At 51.3% G+C, this 14,726-nt stretch overlaps 1 protein-coding gene across 1 annotated transcript in view; it reads left to right on the top strand.

Annotated features, from left to right (window-relative positions):
• ABHD12 (abhydrolase domain containing 12, lysophospholipase) overlaps window positions 1–14,726 on the top strand; it is a 69,080-nt gene that overhangs the window by 37,937 nt on the left and 16,417 nt on the right. The window contains exons 2-4 of the mRNA XM_064164662.1: window positions 963–1,087; window positions 4,519–4,624; window positions 10,698–10,817. Coding sequence (XP_064020732.1) covers window positions 963–1,087; window positions 4,519–4,624; window positions 10,698–10,817 — 351 coding nt within the window. The remainder of the gene's footprint in view (window positions 1–962; window positions 1,088–4,518; window positions 4,625–10,697; window positions 10,818–14,726) is intronic.

Raw genomic sequence — 14,726 nt, 5'->3', positions numbered from 1 at the left:
CTGTTTGCAGTCCAGGTTTGTTTAAGGAGCAAATGCTCAGGTCTTCAGATGCACCAAGCACACAGAGCATGAGATGTTAGCTTGTGGTCGAACTCTGTGATCTTAAGGTTTCTTCAGCCAGGCAGTTCTGTGATTCTGTGTGCTCCTGCACCGGCTCTGGTGGCTTCTCTGCCAAGCCCAGGGGTTTCAAGAGGGGTGTCTGGGGGGATGGTGAGATTGAAAGCAGCCCTGCAGAACAGGACTTGGAGGGACTGGTGGATGAGAAGCTGGATGTGATTCAGCAGTGTGCACTTGCAGCCCAGAAGGCAAATCCTGCCCTGGGTTGCATCAAAACCAGTGTGGTCAGCATACTGAGAGGAGCGATTCGTTCCTCTGCTCTGCTCTTGTGAGACTACCCCTGCAGTACATTGTTCAGCTCTGGAGTCCTCAGCACAGGAAGGATGTGGACCTTTTGGAAGGGAGTCCAGAAGAGAGCCACAAAGATGATCAGAGGGCCTGGAGCACCTCACCTACAAAGACAGGCTGGAAGAGAGTTATGATTGTTCAGCCTGGAGAAGACGAGGCTCTGGGGAGACCTTGTAGCTGCATTTCAGTACCTGAAGGAGACCTACAGGAAGGCTGGGGAAGGACTGTTTAGGAGGGCCTGTAGTGCGAGGATGAGGGGCAATGGTTTTAAACAAGAGCAGAGTACATTTAGGTTAGACATTAGGAGGAAGTTCTTCACTGTGAGAGCCATGAAATACTGGATCAGGTTGCCTGCAGAGGTGGTTGGAGACATTCAAGGTCAAACTCAATGAGGCCCTGAGCAACCTGACCTAGTTGGAGATGTCTCTGCTGACTGCAGAGGGGCTGGGCAGGGTTGTCACCTTTGAGGGTGCCTTCCAAGCTGGTGCACTGTGTGGCTGTGAGACCCGTGCCAGGAAATGACTGCTGTGCTCAGGTCTGTCTCCTCTTCCCTGCAGGCGATCTGGGGTATGGTTCCGGCTGCGGAAGCTGCTCGTCTGGCTGCTGGGAGTGTACGTAGCCATTCCATTCCTGGTCAAGCTTTGCCCTGCTATTCAGGCAAAGCTGGTCTTCCTAAACTTTGGTAAGTGACTTGGTCTGTTGGGATGGGTGAGGGGTGAAGGGAGGGAGCTTCTTTATTCTTTCTTTGTCTGCATTGACTTTCGTAGAACCATTAGGGTTGGAAAAGACCTTTAAGGTCATCAAGTCCAACCATCAGTCTAAGACCACCATGGTCATTAATCTGTGTCCCTAAGTGCCATGTCCACATGTTGAACACCTCCAGGGATGGTGACTCCACCACCTCCTTGTGCAGCCTGTTCCAATGCCTGACCACTCTTTGAGGAAAGAATTTTTTCCTCATATCCAACCTAAACCTCCCCTGGCAGAATTTCAGGCCATTTCCTCTCATTCTATCACCTGATACTAGGAAAAAGAGACCAACCTCCACCTCACTGCAACCTCCTTTCAGGCAGCTGTAGAGAGCAATCCTCCTCTTCTCTAGGCTAAACAACCCCAGTTCCCTCACCTGCTCCTCACAAGATGTGTTATCCAGACCCTTCATCAGCTTCACCCTGCGTGTATATAGCTTGTGAAGGAAATGAACTCTCACAGGTTATAAGTTCTCCAAACTCTATTTTGGAAAGCATTCTCAGTCCATTTGTGTCTTTACAGAAACACAATGACCAGGCTTTCAGCCAGAATGGTCTCCTTCAGGGAATCTGTGCAGCATGTCAAATCTATGTTTTGAAGGGTCCCACAAAGTTGCAGGCAGGGACAGCAAACAAGCTTTTTCCAAGCAGTGACTTTTAGTCTGAAAACAAAGGAGGAGAATACAGTGGTTGGGATAGAAGAGGCCTGTTCATGCACTCAGATTGAACATCAGGGGTTGGAAAGGACCTCAAAAGGTCATCCAGTCCTCCCCCGCTGCCAGTGCAAGATGTCCTAGGGCAGGTCACACAGAAACACATCCAGGTGGCTTTTGAATGTCTCCAGAGAAGGAGACTCTACAACCTCTCTGGGCAGCCTGTTTCAGGGCTCTGTCATCCTCACAGTGAAAAGTTTTTCTTTAAGTTCACCTGGCACCTCCTCTGCTGCAGCTTGCACCACTGCCCCTTGTCCTGTCACTGGGCATCTCTGAGCAGAGCCTGGCTCTGTCCTCCTGACACTGCCCTGCACATCTTTATGAACATGGATGAGGTCACCTCTCAGTCTCCTCTTCTCCAAGCTGAAGAGTCCCAGTTCCCTCAGCCTTTCCTCCTAAGGGGGGTGTTCCACTCCCCTCAGTGTCTCTGTGGCTCTGTGATAGACTCTTTCAAGCAGTTCCCTGAGGTCCTTCTTGAACCAAGGGGCCCAGAAGTGGGCATAATATTCCATATGTGGTATCACCAGGGCTGAAGAGAGGGGGAGGAGAACCCCTCTTGCCCTGCTATCTACACCTGTTCTAATCCACCCCAGGATGCCACTGGCCCTTTTGATTACAAGAGCACATTGCTGGCTCATGGTCATCCTGTTGTCCACCAGGACTCCTAGATCCTTTTCCTTGGAACTCTCCAACAGCTCAGCCCCCAGCCTATGCTGGTACATGGTGGTGGTCTTACCCAGATGCAAGACTCTGCACTTGTCCTTGTGTCCATTTAACCTTTGTTCTTGGTCAAACTGGTGGTACAGTGGGTTTGAGAAGTTGACTCAGCTCCCAGGTTGCCCAGGCAGGCCTGAGCATAGAATAGGCTGGTTGGAAAAGACCTTAAGATTATCAAGTCCAACCATAACCAAATGTCTCCTGGTACACAACTGTTGCACCATGTCCCTTTCTTTTCATCCAGACATCTTTTAAACACCTCCCAGGGATGGTGGTTCCACTGCTCTCCTGGGCAGTCTCCTCCAATGCCTGACCACTGTTACAATCCATGGGATTGAAAATGGTGGAGCTCTACTGTGTGAGAGGGACTTCTTTGTGATCTGGATTTGCCTTTAAACCTCACTTATGCTTTGTAATTAAGTTTAGAAAAATACTTTCCTTTGCTTGCAGAAGGTAGAATGACCAACTCCTGTTGGGTTCATGTCATTGCAGTTGTTAATTTGCCCTAGCAGATCTTTGTTAGTTCTCCCTGAAGTTCCTTGCTCTAATTCCCAAGTGACTGAACTAATTGTCCCATAACATGTCCTTGCTCCAGTATCCCTGAGGCATACAATCATAGAATTAACCAGGTTGGAAGAGACCTCCAAGATCATCCAGTCCAATCTAGCACCCAGCCCTAGCCAGTCAACCAGACCATGGCACTAAGTGCCTCAGCCAGGCTTTGCTTCAACACCTCCAGGGATGGTGACTCCACCACCTCCCTGGGCAGCCTATTCCAATGCCAATCACTCTCTCTGCCAACAACATCCTCCTAACATCCAGCCTAGACCTCCCCTGGCACAGCTTGAGACTGTGTCCCATTGTTCTGTTGGTGATTGCCTGACAGAAGAGACCAACCCCACCTGGCTACAGCCTCCCTTCAGGGAGTTGTAGGCAGCAATGAGCTCTGCCCTGAGCCTCCTCTTCTGCAAGCTGCACACCCCCAGCTCCCTCAGCCTCTCCTCACAGGGCTGTGCTCCAGGCCCCTCACCAGCTTTGCTGCCCCTCTCTGGACACGTTCCAGCACCTCAACATCTCTCTTGAATGGAGGAGCCCAGAACTGGACACAGCACTCAAGGTGCAGCCTCAGCATGCTAAGTACAGGGGCAGAATAACCTCCCTCGTCCTCCTGGCCACACTGCTCTTGAGCCAGACCAGGATGCCATTGGCTCTCCTGCCCACCTGGGATGCAGCCTTTGTTCCAGGAGGTTTGTCTCACCAGCAAACAGTAAAAGGTTTGCCAAAGCAGCTAAGCTGCCCCACTGGCACAGCAGGAGCTGTCTTGCATCTCTGAGATGTACAACGCAGACTGGGCAGAAAGGGTTACATGTGAGCCACAGGAAGCTTTGTCTGTCTCCCTTGCTTCTGAGCTTTGGCCTGCTCACTGGTTGGTTTGTTTGGGGTTGGGGTTTTTGTTGGTAGTGTTGTTTGGGTTTTTTTGCTGGTTGCTTGTGTCTTTTTACTTTGCTATCTTTGATGCTCACATTTCGGTCACAGCTGTAGCCAGGTTATAGAACCATAGAACAGCTTAGGTTGGAAGGGACCTTAGAGGTCATTTACTCCAACCCCCCTGACATGGGCAGGGATGCCTCTCAGCTAGACTTGTTTGCTCAAGGCCTCATCCAGCCTGCTCTTGAACACCTCCAAGGAGAGAGCATCCCACAAACTGTCTGGGCAACCTGTTCCACAGTCTCACCACCCTCATACTGAAGAACTTCTTCCTAAAATCTAGCCTAAGCCTACTGTCTCTCAGCTTAAAACCACTCCCCTTAAAGTATTCCCAGCAGAGTGCACCAGTTGGTGCAGCTCTTCAGTGCCTTGGTAAAGCAGTTCAGTGAGGAAATAAAGGTAAAGATAACAAAGTTTCATAGTATTTCTTTTTAATTTCATTTCAGTGAGGGTCCCATATTTCATTGACTTGAAAAGACCACAGGATCAAGGTTTAAACCACACTTGTAATTATTATCTGCAGCCAGAGGAGGATGTGACCATTGGAGTCTGGTAAGGAACCCTGTTCTGTGCAGTGTGGGCTGTGATCTTTATCGTTCTCTCTGTTCCCACTGTTGCTTGTGTAGTGGTTTTGCTGTGCACATGGTGGTCTATGCAGTGTGGGTTGTGCATCTTTATCCTTCTCCCTGTTCCCACTGTTGCCTGTGTAGTGTTTTTGCTGTGCACATGGTGGTCTGTGCAGTGTGGGCTGTGCATCTTTATCCATCTTTCTGTTCCCTGTGTTGCCTGTGTAGTGGTTTTGCTGTGCACATGGTGGTCTGTGCAGTGTGGGCTGTGCATCTTTATCCTTCTCCCTGTTCCCAGTGTTGCCTGTGTAGTACATAGGCTGTGCACGTGGTGTTCATTGCCCCTGCTCTGATGGGTTTGTGTTTTCCTCTGCCAAGTGACTGTGTGAGTGTTGAAAAGTATGGAAATGTCTGAACCCAGATCATGAAATGCAATTAGGCAGCCTGTGTGTTTGGAGAAACTTCATCCTTTGGAATCCTAAAGGTTCCAGGTCTCCATTACTAAGGTAATATACGAGAGGAGACCCAAGGAGCTTGGACTTTTGTCAACCAGTTGCTGTTCAACTGGTTCCTGTCTTGGGTTTTTTTTGTTTGTTTGTTTTGGGTTGGTTTTTTTTTTTTGGTGTACAAGAAATGTGGGGGAAGATAGGAAAATAGAGGCAAAGTGTTCAGAGTAGGAAGGAGAATATTCCATGTGTAAAACATATGTAAGGTTTGGCGAGTGGGTGAGAACAGAACACAGAGTTTACTCTCTTAACAAAACAAGTGACAGTCATAGAATCAGAGTCAGGCAGGATTGGAAGGGACCACAAGGATCAGCCAGTTCCAACCCCCCAGCCATAGGCAGGGACACCCTACCCTAGAGCAGGCTGGACAGAGCCCCATCCAGCCTGGCCTTAAACACCTGCAGGGACAGAGCCTCAACCACCTTCCTGGGCAACCCATTCTGTGAATCAGTCATAGTTTTTGATCCCAGGCAAAGGCAATCAGTTTTAGCTCCTTGTTAGCCAGGTTAAGCTCAGAACACAGTTGTGGGGTTTGTTTGGGGGTTTTTTGTTAGTTTGTTTGAAAAGGTCTGCTTTCAGGATCTCCCTTCTTATTTCACCAGCTCAAACCAATTCCTGCATGGCCACTTTCTCTTCCACACCACTTTCTCTTCCACACCACTTTCTCTTCCACACCACTTTCTCTTCCACACCACTTTCTCTTCCACACCACTTTCTCTTCCACACCACTTTCTCTTCCACACCACTTTCTCTTCCACACCACTTTCTCTTCCACACCACTTTCTCTTCCACACCACTTTCTCTTCCACACCACTTTCTCTTCCACACCACTTTCTCTTCCACACCACTTTCTCTTCCACACCACTTTCTCTTCCACACCACTTTCTCTTCCACACCACTTTCTCTTCCACACCACTTTCTCTTCCACACCACTTTCTCTTCCACACCACTTTCTCTTCCACACCACTTTCTCTTCCACACCACTTTCTCTTCCACACCACTTTCTCTTCCACACCACTTTCTCTTCCACACCACTTTCTCTTCCACACCACTTTCTCTTCCACACCACTTTCTCTTCCACACCACTTTCTCTTCCACACCACTTTCTCTTCCACACCACTTTCTCTTCCACACCACTTTCTCTTCCACACCACTTTCTCTTCCACACCACTTTCTCTTCCACACCACTTTCTCTTCCACACCACTTTCTCTTCCACACCACTTTCTCTTCCACACCACTTTCTCTTCCACACCACTTTCTCTTCCACACCACTTTCTCTTCCACACCACTTTCTCTTCCACACCACTTTCTCTTCCACACCACTTTCTCTTCCACACCACTTTCTCTTCCACACCACTTTCTCTTCCACACCACTTTCTCTTCCACACCACTTTCTCTTCCACACCACTTTCTCTTCCACACCACTTTCTCTTCCACACCACTTTCTCTTCCACACCACTTTCTCTTCCACACCACTTTCTCTTCCACACCACTTTCTCTTCCACACCACTTTCTCTTCCACACCACTTTCTCTTCCACACCACTTTCTCTTCCACACCACTTTCTCTTCCACACCACTTTCTCTTCCACACCACTTTCTCTTCCACACCACTTTCTCTTCCACACCACTTTCTCTTCCACACCACTTTCTCTTCCACACCACTTTCTCTTCCACACCACTTTCTCTTCCACACCACTTTCTCTTCCACACCACTTTCTCTTCCACACCACTTTCTCTTCCACACCACTTTCTCTTCCACACCACTTTCTCTTCCACACCACTTTCTCTTCCACACCACTTTCTCTTCCACACCACTTTCTCTTCCACACCACTTTCTCTTCCACACCACTTTCTCTTCCACACCACTTTCTCTTCCACACCACTTTCTCTTCCACACCACTTTCTCTTCCACACCACTTTCTCTTCCACACCACTTTCTCTTCCACACCACTTTCTCTTCCACACCACTTTCTCTTCCACACCACTTTCTCTTCCACACCACTTTCTCTTCCACACCACTTTCTCTTCCACACCACTTTCTCTTCCACACCACTTTCTCTTCCACACCACTTTCTCTTCCACACCACTTTCTCTTCCACACCACTTTCTCTTCCACACCACTTTCTCTTCCATCTCAACTAGAAATTTGAAAGCCACATAAAATTTCCTGCCAGCTCTGCAGAAAACACAAGTGCTGCAGCTTGGATATATGTACAAGAGCAGCAAAGACCTGGAGAGGGGGGAAAAGAGCTAGACAGCATGTGAGGTGTGGAGGGACAGGCGTGTTCTTTGCTGCAGCCAGTAAGATGTGGTAATGGGAGTTTTTAGTTCTCTCTGTCCAACTTGTGTGTGTACAGGGATTTTGTCTTCCTTTGAGAGTATGGGACCCTTTGGAAGTGGCCAGTGATACCCTGCTGAATAAAAACTGCACCTTCTCTGGAAGTGAATTTTGGTAAAGGACACGTTGAGGAGCAGAAAGTTCAGTCTGCCCAGGGTAGGCTGATAAAGGAGGGTTTGTGCTTCACTTGTGTGATTGGAATTCTGCCTGCTGAGCTGTTTCCCATACAAGCACACTGTGCTGTCCTCACTGAAAGAAGACTTCCACCTTGTAGTGGCAATTCAGGAGTCCCTGTTGCTTGTCGTGATGTTTTTGAGATGGGTTTTCACCTAAGGCTGGAGCCTTGCTTTAATGCCAGTGTAAAGTCTGGTGCTCAGGATATCGTTGAAACAAAGTCCTCAGCCTGCCCTGGTCCTAAGTTTTCTGAGGTCTTGAGGAAGAATAGTTTGAGAAACTGAATCCTGCAGTTCCTGGAGCCTCTCTTCCCCCCTTTCTCTTGGGAACTCAAGTTCTGCTTGGCTGCGTGCATGCAAGTAGACTTTTTGCATTGTTTTCCCCCTGGGTTGGTTTGTCCTCTGAGCTTTACATCTGGGAGGAAGATGAGGCTGATGGAGGTCGTCTTCCTCCGAGGAGAACGGTTTGGGAGTGCTTCTGACAGTCGTGAGCTGGCCCTTACCAACGCTTTGAGACGGCTGTGGCCGTGTGCTGGCTTCTCCAGGAATTACTCACGTTCAATGCCTGCCTTCTTTTTGGGCTGTCGTCCCCCTCCCCTTTCTCTCTCTTTCCCCCCCCCCTCTCTTGTTCTCCCCCTCCTCCCTTCTCTGTTCCCCCCCTCCTCCTTTCTCTCTCTCTCTTTGCCCCCCTCCTCTCTCTCTTTGCCCCCCTCCTCTCTCTCTTTGCCCCCTTCCTCTCTCTCGCTCTCCTTCCCCCTCCTCTCTCTCGCTCTCCTTCCCCCTCCTCTCTCTCGCTCTCCTTCCCCCTCCTCTCTCTCGCTCTCCTTCCCCCTCCGCTCTCTCGCTCTCCTTCCCCCTCCTCTCTCTCGCTCTCCTTCCCCCTCCTCTCTCTCGCTCTCCTTCCCCCTCCTCTCTCTCGCTCTCCTTCCCCCTCCTCTCTCTCGCTCTCCTTCCCCCTCCGCTCTCTCGCTCTCCTTCCCCCTCCGCTCTCTCGCTCTCCTTCCCCCTCCGCTCTCTCGCTCTCCTTCCCCCTCCGCTCTCTCGCTCTCCTTCCCCCTCCGCTCTCTCGCTCTCCTTCCCCCTCCGCTCTCTCGCTCTCCTTCCCCCTCCGCTCTCTCGCTCTCCTTCCCCCTCCGCTCTCTCGCTCTCCTTCCCCCTCCGCTCTCTCGCTCTCCTTCCCCCTCCGCTCTCTCGCTCTCCTTCCCCCTCCGCTCTCTCGCTCTCCTTCCCCCTCCGCTCTCTCGCTCTCCTTCCCCCTCCGCTCTCTCGCTCTCCTTCCCCCTCCGCTCTCTCTCTCGCTCTCTCCTTCCCCCTCCGCTCTCTCTCTCGCTCTCCTTCCCCCTCCGCTCTCTCTCTCGCTCTCTCCTTCCCCCTCCGCTCTCTCTCTCGCTCTCTCCTTCCCCCTCCGCTCTCTCTCTCGCTCTCTCCTTCCCCCTCCGCTCTCTCTCTCGCTCTCTCCTTCCCCCTCCGCTCTCTCTCTCGCTCTCTCCTTCCCCCTCCGCTCTCTCTCTCGCTCTCTCCTTCCCCCTCCGCTCTCTCGCTCTCTCCTTCCCCCTCCGCTCTCTCGCTCTCTCCTTCCCCCTCCGCTCTCTCGCTCTCTCCTTCCCCCTCCGCTCTCTCGCTCTCTCCTTCCCCCTCCGCTCTCTCGCTCTCTCCTTCCCCCTCCGCTCTCTCGCTCTCTCCTTCCCCCTCCGCTCTCTCGCTCTCTCCTTCCCCCTCCGCTCTCTCGCTCTCTCTCTCCTTCCCCCTCCGCTCTCGCTCTCTCTCTCCTTCCCCCTCCGCTCTCGCTCTCTCTCTCCTTCCCCCTCCGCTCTCGCTCGCTCTCTCCTTCCCCCTCCGCTCTCGCTCGCTCTCTCCTTCCCCCTCCGCTCTCGCTCGCTCTCTCCTTCCCCCTCCGCTCTCGCTCGCTCTCTCCTTCCCCCTCCGCTCTCTCGCTCTCTCCTTCCCCCTCCGCTCTCTCGCTCTCTCCTTCCCCCTCCGCTCTCTCGCTCTCTCTCTCCTTCCCCCTCCGCTCTCTCGCTCTCTCTCTCCTTCCCCCTCCGCTCTCTCGCTCTCTCTCTCCTTCCCCCTCCGCTCTCTCGCTCTCTCTCTCCTTCCCCCTCCGCTCTCGCGCTCTCTCTCTCCTTCCCCCTCCGCTCTCGCGCTCTCTCTCTCCTTCCCCCTCCGCTCTCGCGCTCTCTCTCCTTCCCCCTCCGCTCTCGCGCTCTCGCTCTCTCTCTCCTTCCCCCTCCGCTCTCGCGCTCTCTCTCTCTCTCTCCTTCCCCCTCCGCTCTCGCTCTCTCTCTCTCTCTCTCTCTCCTTCCCCCTCCGCGCTCTCTCTCTCTCTCTCTCTCTCCTTCCCCCTCCGCTCTCTCTCTCTCTCTCTCTCTCCTTCCCCCTCCGCTCTCTCTCTCTCTCTCTCTCCTTCCCCCTCCGCTCTCTCTCTCTCTCTCTCTCCTTCCCCCTCCGCTCTCGCTCTCTCTGTCCTTCTCCCCTTCCTCTCTCTCTCGTTCCCCCTCTCTCCTCTGCCCTAGATAGTACACTTTTAACCTAATCTGTTTAACCTTCAGGACCATGGTGTCAGAAAACAATACCTGATTATCTCTTCACACCCTGAGCCCCTCTTTTTCCTTTGATTGCCAACAGAGTCAGAAGTGCCTCTTATTTAGAGCATTTTTCCCCAAAAGAGCTGACTCTGGTTGTGCTGAGTAGCCACTGACCTCACTCCAGATCTTGTTTGTGTGTGTAGGAATTGTTCATTGAAGCAGTTCCATGCCCTAGAAGCTATCAGTTGAGATTCTTTCTCCAGAGCAGTGGGAAGTTCAGTGGTTGTGCTTTGGCTTTGCCTGTGAAGTCAGGCACAGCCCTGAGTTTTGAAGGCAAGAGTGATGGAGGTGAGAATGTAGAAACAACTCTAGTGGCTGTCTCTTGAATCTGGCTGTTTCTCAGCTTGTGGTACTTTTATGAAGAGTGTGCATGTGTGGAAGCCTGGCTTGATGAGGATTCCAATGGCAGACCCTGAGTGGCAACAGGACAATGCCATTTCTCCTTCTGTACCCAGGCACACAGTCCCTGCAGCCTTGTGGAAGAATGCTCGAGGAAAGGACCAGCTGTGGTTTGAAGATGCTCTGGGTTCCAGCCATCCTGTGATCCTTTACTTGCATGGCAATGCAGGAACGAGGTGAGGCACAAAGCAGCCATGGCTTTGTTTCATGCTGTGCTTCCCTGGCTTGCCACAGCTTTCACAGACTGCTGAGAAAGATGAGGACAAACTTTTTAATAGGGTTTGTAGTGATAGGAGGAAGGGTGATGGCTTTAAACTAAAAGAGGGGAGATTTAGACTAGATACAAGGAAGGAGTTTAACTTGTTAACTTGATAACTTCTTTAACTCATGGCCTCTGCTAGAAGCCAGGAGGCTGTGGCACATAAAATGAAGTGGGAAGAAGTACTACTTTTTAGTGATCTCTGAATCAAGACATAAGGGATAACATCAGTGCTTCTGGATATGTGATACAACTGCATTAAAGAAACTTCCCAGTTCCTTTCATGAGCTTGTTTTGGTAATTAGCACATTTTGAGGAAGGAAGATGAGAAGGAAGGAGGAAGGTGATGTGCTGGTCTCGTTCCACTGGTTTGTATGTGCAGGACATTTATCTGGAACAGGAGCATTTCTAACATTTCAGATTTATAGTTGACCCTGTGTTGGTCCTTTGGTTAGTTCTCTCTCTGGGCTAGGTGCTAAGAGAACATCAGCACAGTGTGAAACCTCCTGGATGTTTCTCAAAAGCATGTTCTTACTGGCACCTCCTGCACGAGGCAGCTCTTTAGTTGGTAATTAGAACGTGGCCTTTCTTCCTCCCAAAGAGCATCACAGAGTGGTGGGGGATGGAAGGCTCCTCTGGAGATGCATCAAGTCCAACCCTCCTGCCAAAGCAGGATCAGGTAGAGGAGGTCACACAGAACACATCCAGGCAGGTGTGGATCAGCTATAGGAGGTCACACAGAACACATCCAGGCAGGTGTGGATCAGCTAGAGGAGGTCACACAGAAACACATCCAGGCAGGTGTGGATCAGCTAGAGGAGGTCACACAGAAACACATCCAGGCAGGTGTGGATCAGCTAGAGGAGGTCACACAGAAACACATCCAGGCAGGTGTGGATCAGCTAGAGGAGGTCACACAGAAACACATCCAGGCAGGTGTGGATCAGCTAGAGGAGGTCACACAGAAACACATCCAGGCAGGTTTGGATCAGCTAGAGGAGGTCACACAGAAACACATCCAGGCAGGTGTGGATCAGCTAGAGGAGGTCACACAGAAACACATCCAGGCAGGTGTGGATCAGCTAGAGGAGGTCACACAGAAACACATCCAGGCAGGTGTGGATCAGCTAGAGGAGGTCACACAGAAACACATCCAAGCAGGTTTGGAATGCCTCCAGAGAAGGAGACTCCACAATCTCTCCGAGTTCTGCGTGTGTGCTCTGCTGAAGCTGATGTCTGCTCTCCTACTCTGCCAGAGCAGAAACACTGCAGAAATACAAGTTACACCATGTAAAGCAGAGAAACTCCAACTGAGCTGGCAGTGATGTTTTGCTAGTTTTTACATCACCAGAACGTTGCCCTTTTCACCTAAATTCTTGTCTTAGCAATATTCAGTTTTGGTACAAGGGCATGGTGTGGAAGGTGCTTGCTGTGAGCCAGGAAATGCATGAGCAGATGAGTTTCTCATGCTTTGTGCTGATGTATTGAAAGGTTTAATCAAATTAGAATCATAGAAGCAGCCAGGTTGGAAGAGACCTCCAAGATCATCCAGTCCAACCTAGCACCCAGCCCTAGCCAGTCAACCAGACCATGGCACTAAGTGCCCCAGCCAGGCTTTGCTTCAACACCTCCAGCCACAGAGACTCCACCACCTCCCTGGGCAGCCCATTCCAATGCCAATCACTCTCTCTGCCAACAACTTCCTCCTAACATCCAGCCTAGACCTGCCCTGGCACAACTTGAGACTGTGTCCCCTTGTTCTGTTGCTGGCTGCCTGGCAGCAGAGCCCAACCCCACCTGGCTACAGCCTCCCTTCGGGGAGTTGTAGGCAGCAATGAGCTCTGCCCTGAGCCTCCTCTTCTGCAGGCTGCACACCCCCAGCTCCCTCAGCCTCTCCTCACAGGATTTGTGTTCCAGGCCCCTCCCAGCTTTGTTGCCCTTCTCTGGACACCTTCCAGCACCTCAACATCTCTCTTGAATTGAGGAGCCCAGAACTGGACACAGCACTCCAGGGGTGGCCTGAGCAGCGCTGAGTACTGGGGCATAATCTCCTCCCTTGTCCTGCTGGCCACAGTGTTCCTGAGCCAGCCCAGGATGCCATTGGCTCTCTTGACCACCTGGGCACACTGCTGGCTCATCTTCAGCTACTCTCTACCAGTACCCCCAGGTCCCTTTCTTGCTGGCTGCTCTCAGCCACTCTGTCCCCAGCCTGTAGTGCTGCTTGGGGTCGTTGTGGCCAAAGTGCAGAACCCTGCACTTGGCCTTGTTAAATCCCATCCCATTGGCCTCTGCCCACCCATGCAGCCTGGCCAGGTCCCTCTGCAGGGCTCTGCTACCTTCCAACAGATCAACACCTGCTCAGTCAGGGTTGGAAGGGACCACAAGAATCATCTAGTTCCAATTCCCCTGCCATGGGCAGGGACACCCTACCCTAGATTGTTGCATTCTTTTTCACATACTGCTTTGCTTGTTTTCCTCCCTGTGCTGGGTGTAGCAAAGGATACTAATGGAAGCTATTCTGCAGCTTAATGGTGGTCATTTGGGACCAGCAGCTCTGCTATATGTGTATTGATTAGATTTAATTCTCAGCTTACCCAAAGTGCCACCCAGACGAAGTATGGAGCTGTGGATCAATTTCATCTCTCACTCTGTGCTTTAGACTGTGTGTTGGAGAAGCTGGAGGTGCTGAAACAACCAAGTCATTTCATCTTTAATGTTATGTGTTGCTGTATGTGGCTGCATTGCATATTCAGCCCTTTGTCAAGGGGCTGCTGCATTGATGCAGGCTGCATTAACCAGAAGTGAAATGCACTTGCCTTGGCTTTCTGGTTTGCTTGACTGGCCTGGAGAGCTGAAGCTAAAGTGTTACATTGACTTGATCCCCTTAGAAGAACATCCAGCTGTGCTTTGAGGAAGGCATGGAAAGGCACCAATGAGGGCATGCCAAGGGTGACTTTTCATAGAATTGGAGGATAGAATTGTTTGGGGTAGAAGGGGCCCTAAAGATCATCTAGTTCCAGCCACCCTGCCATGGGCAGGGATGCATTCCACTAGACCAGATTGATCCAACCTGGCCTTGAACACCTCCAGGGAGGGAGCATCCACAACTTCCCTGGGCAACCAGTTCCAGTGTCTCACCACCCTCACTGGAAAGAATTTCTTCTTAATCTCCAGTCTAAATCTCTTCTCCTCCAGCTTCAATCCATTCCCTCTCATCCTATCATTACAAACCCTTGTGAAAAGTCCCTCCCCAGCTTTCTTGTAGGCCTCTTCAGGTACTGGGAGGCTGTTCTAAGGTCTCCCCAGAGCCTTCTCCTCTCCAGGCTGAACAGCTCCAACTCTCTGAGCCTATCCTTGTACAAAAGCTACTCCAGCCCTCTAATTATCTGCATGGCCTCCTCTGAACCCTCTCCAACAGTTCCATGTCCTTCTTGTGCTGGGGGCACCAGAACTGGACACAGTCCTCCAGGTGGGGTCTCATGAGAGCAGAGTAGAGGGGCAGAATCAGCTCCCTTGTCCTGCTGGTCACACTCTTTAGATGCAGCCCAGGACAGAGTTAGCCTTTTGGGCTGCCAGCAACCATTGCTGCCTTGTGTGGAATTTTTCAGCAGCAGGCACCCCCAGGTCCTTCTCCTCAAGAGCACAAATCTTTCAAGCAAATGTTCTTGTTCATGAGACTTGTAAGGTTCAAAATGACTTACAACAAACCCCTGCGTTTTGCCTTGAGTGTTTTTGGGTGCCCTTAGGTATTTTGTTTGAGCTGATGGCTTTTGGCTGGCCACATGCACATGTTCTCAGAGCAAGGTGGTCTGTAGCGTGGCACTTT

The sequence above is a fragment of the Pogoniulus pusillus genome, chromosome 25, assembly GCF_015220805.1.
Source record: "Pogoniulus pusillus isolate bPogPus1 chromosome 25, bPogPus1.pri, whole genome shotgun sequence".
NCBI lineage: Eukaryota > Metazoa > Chordata > Aves > Piciformes > Lybiidae > Pogoniulus > Pogoniulus pusillus.
This window is presented reverse-complemented; position numbering and strand designations above follow the sequence as displayed.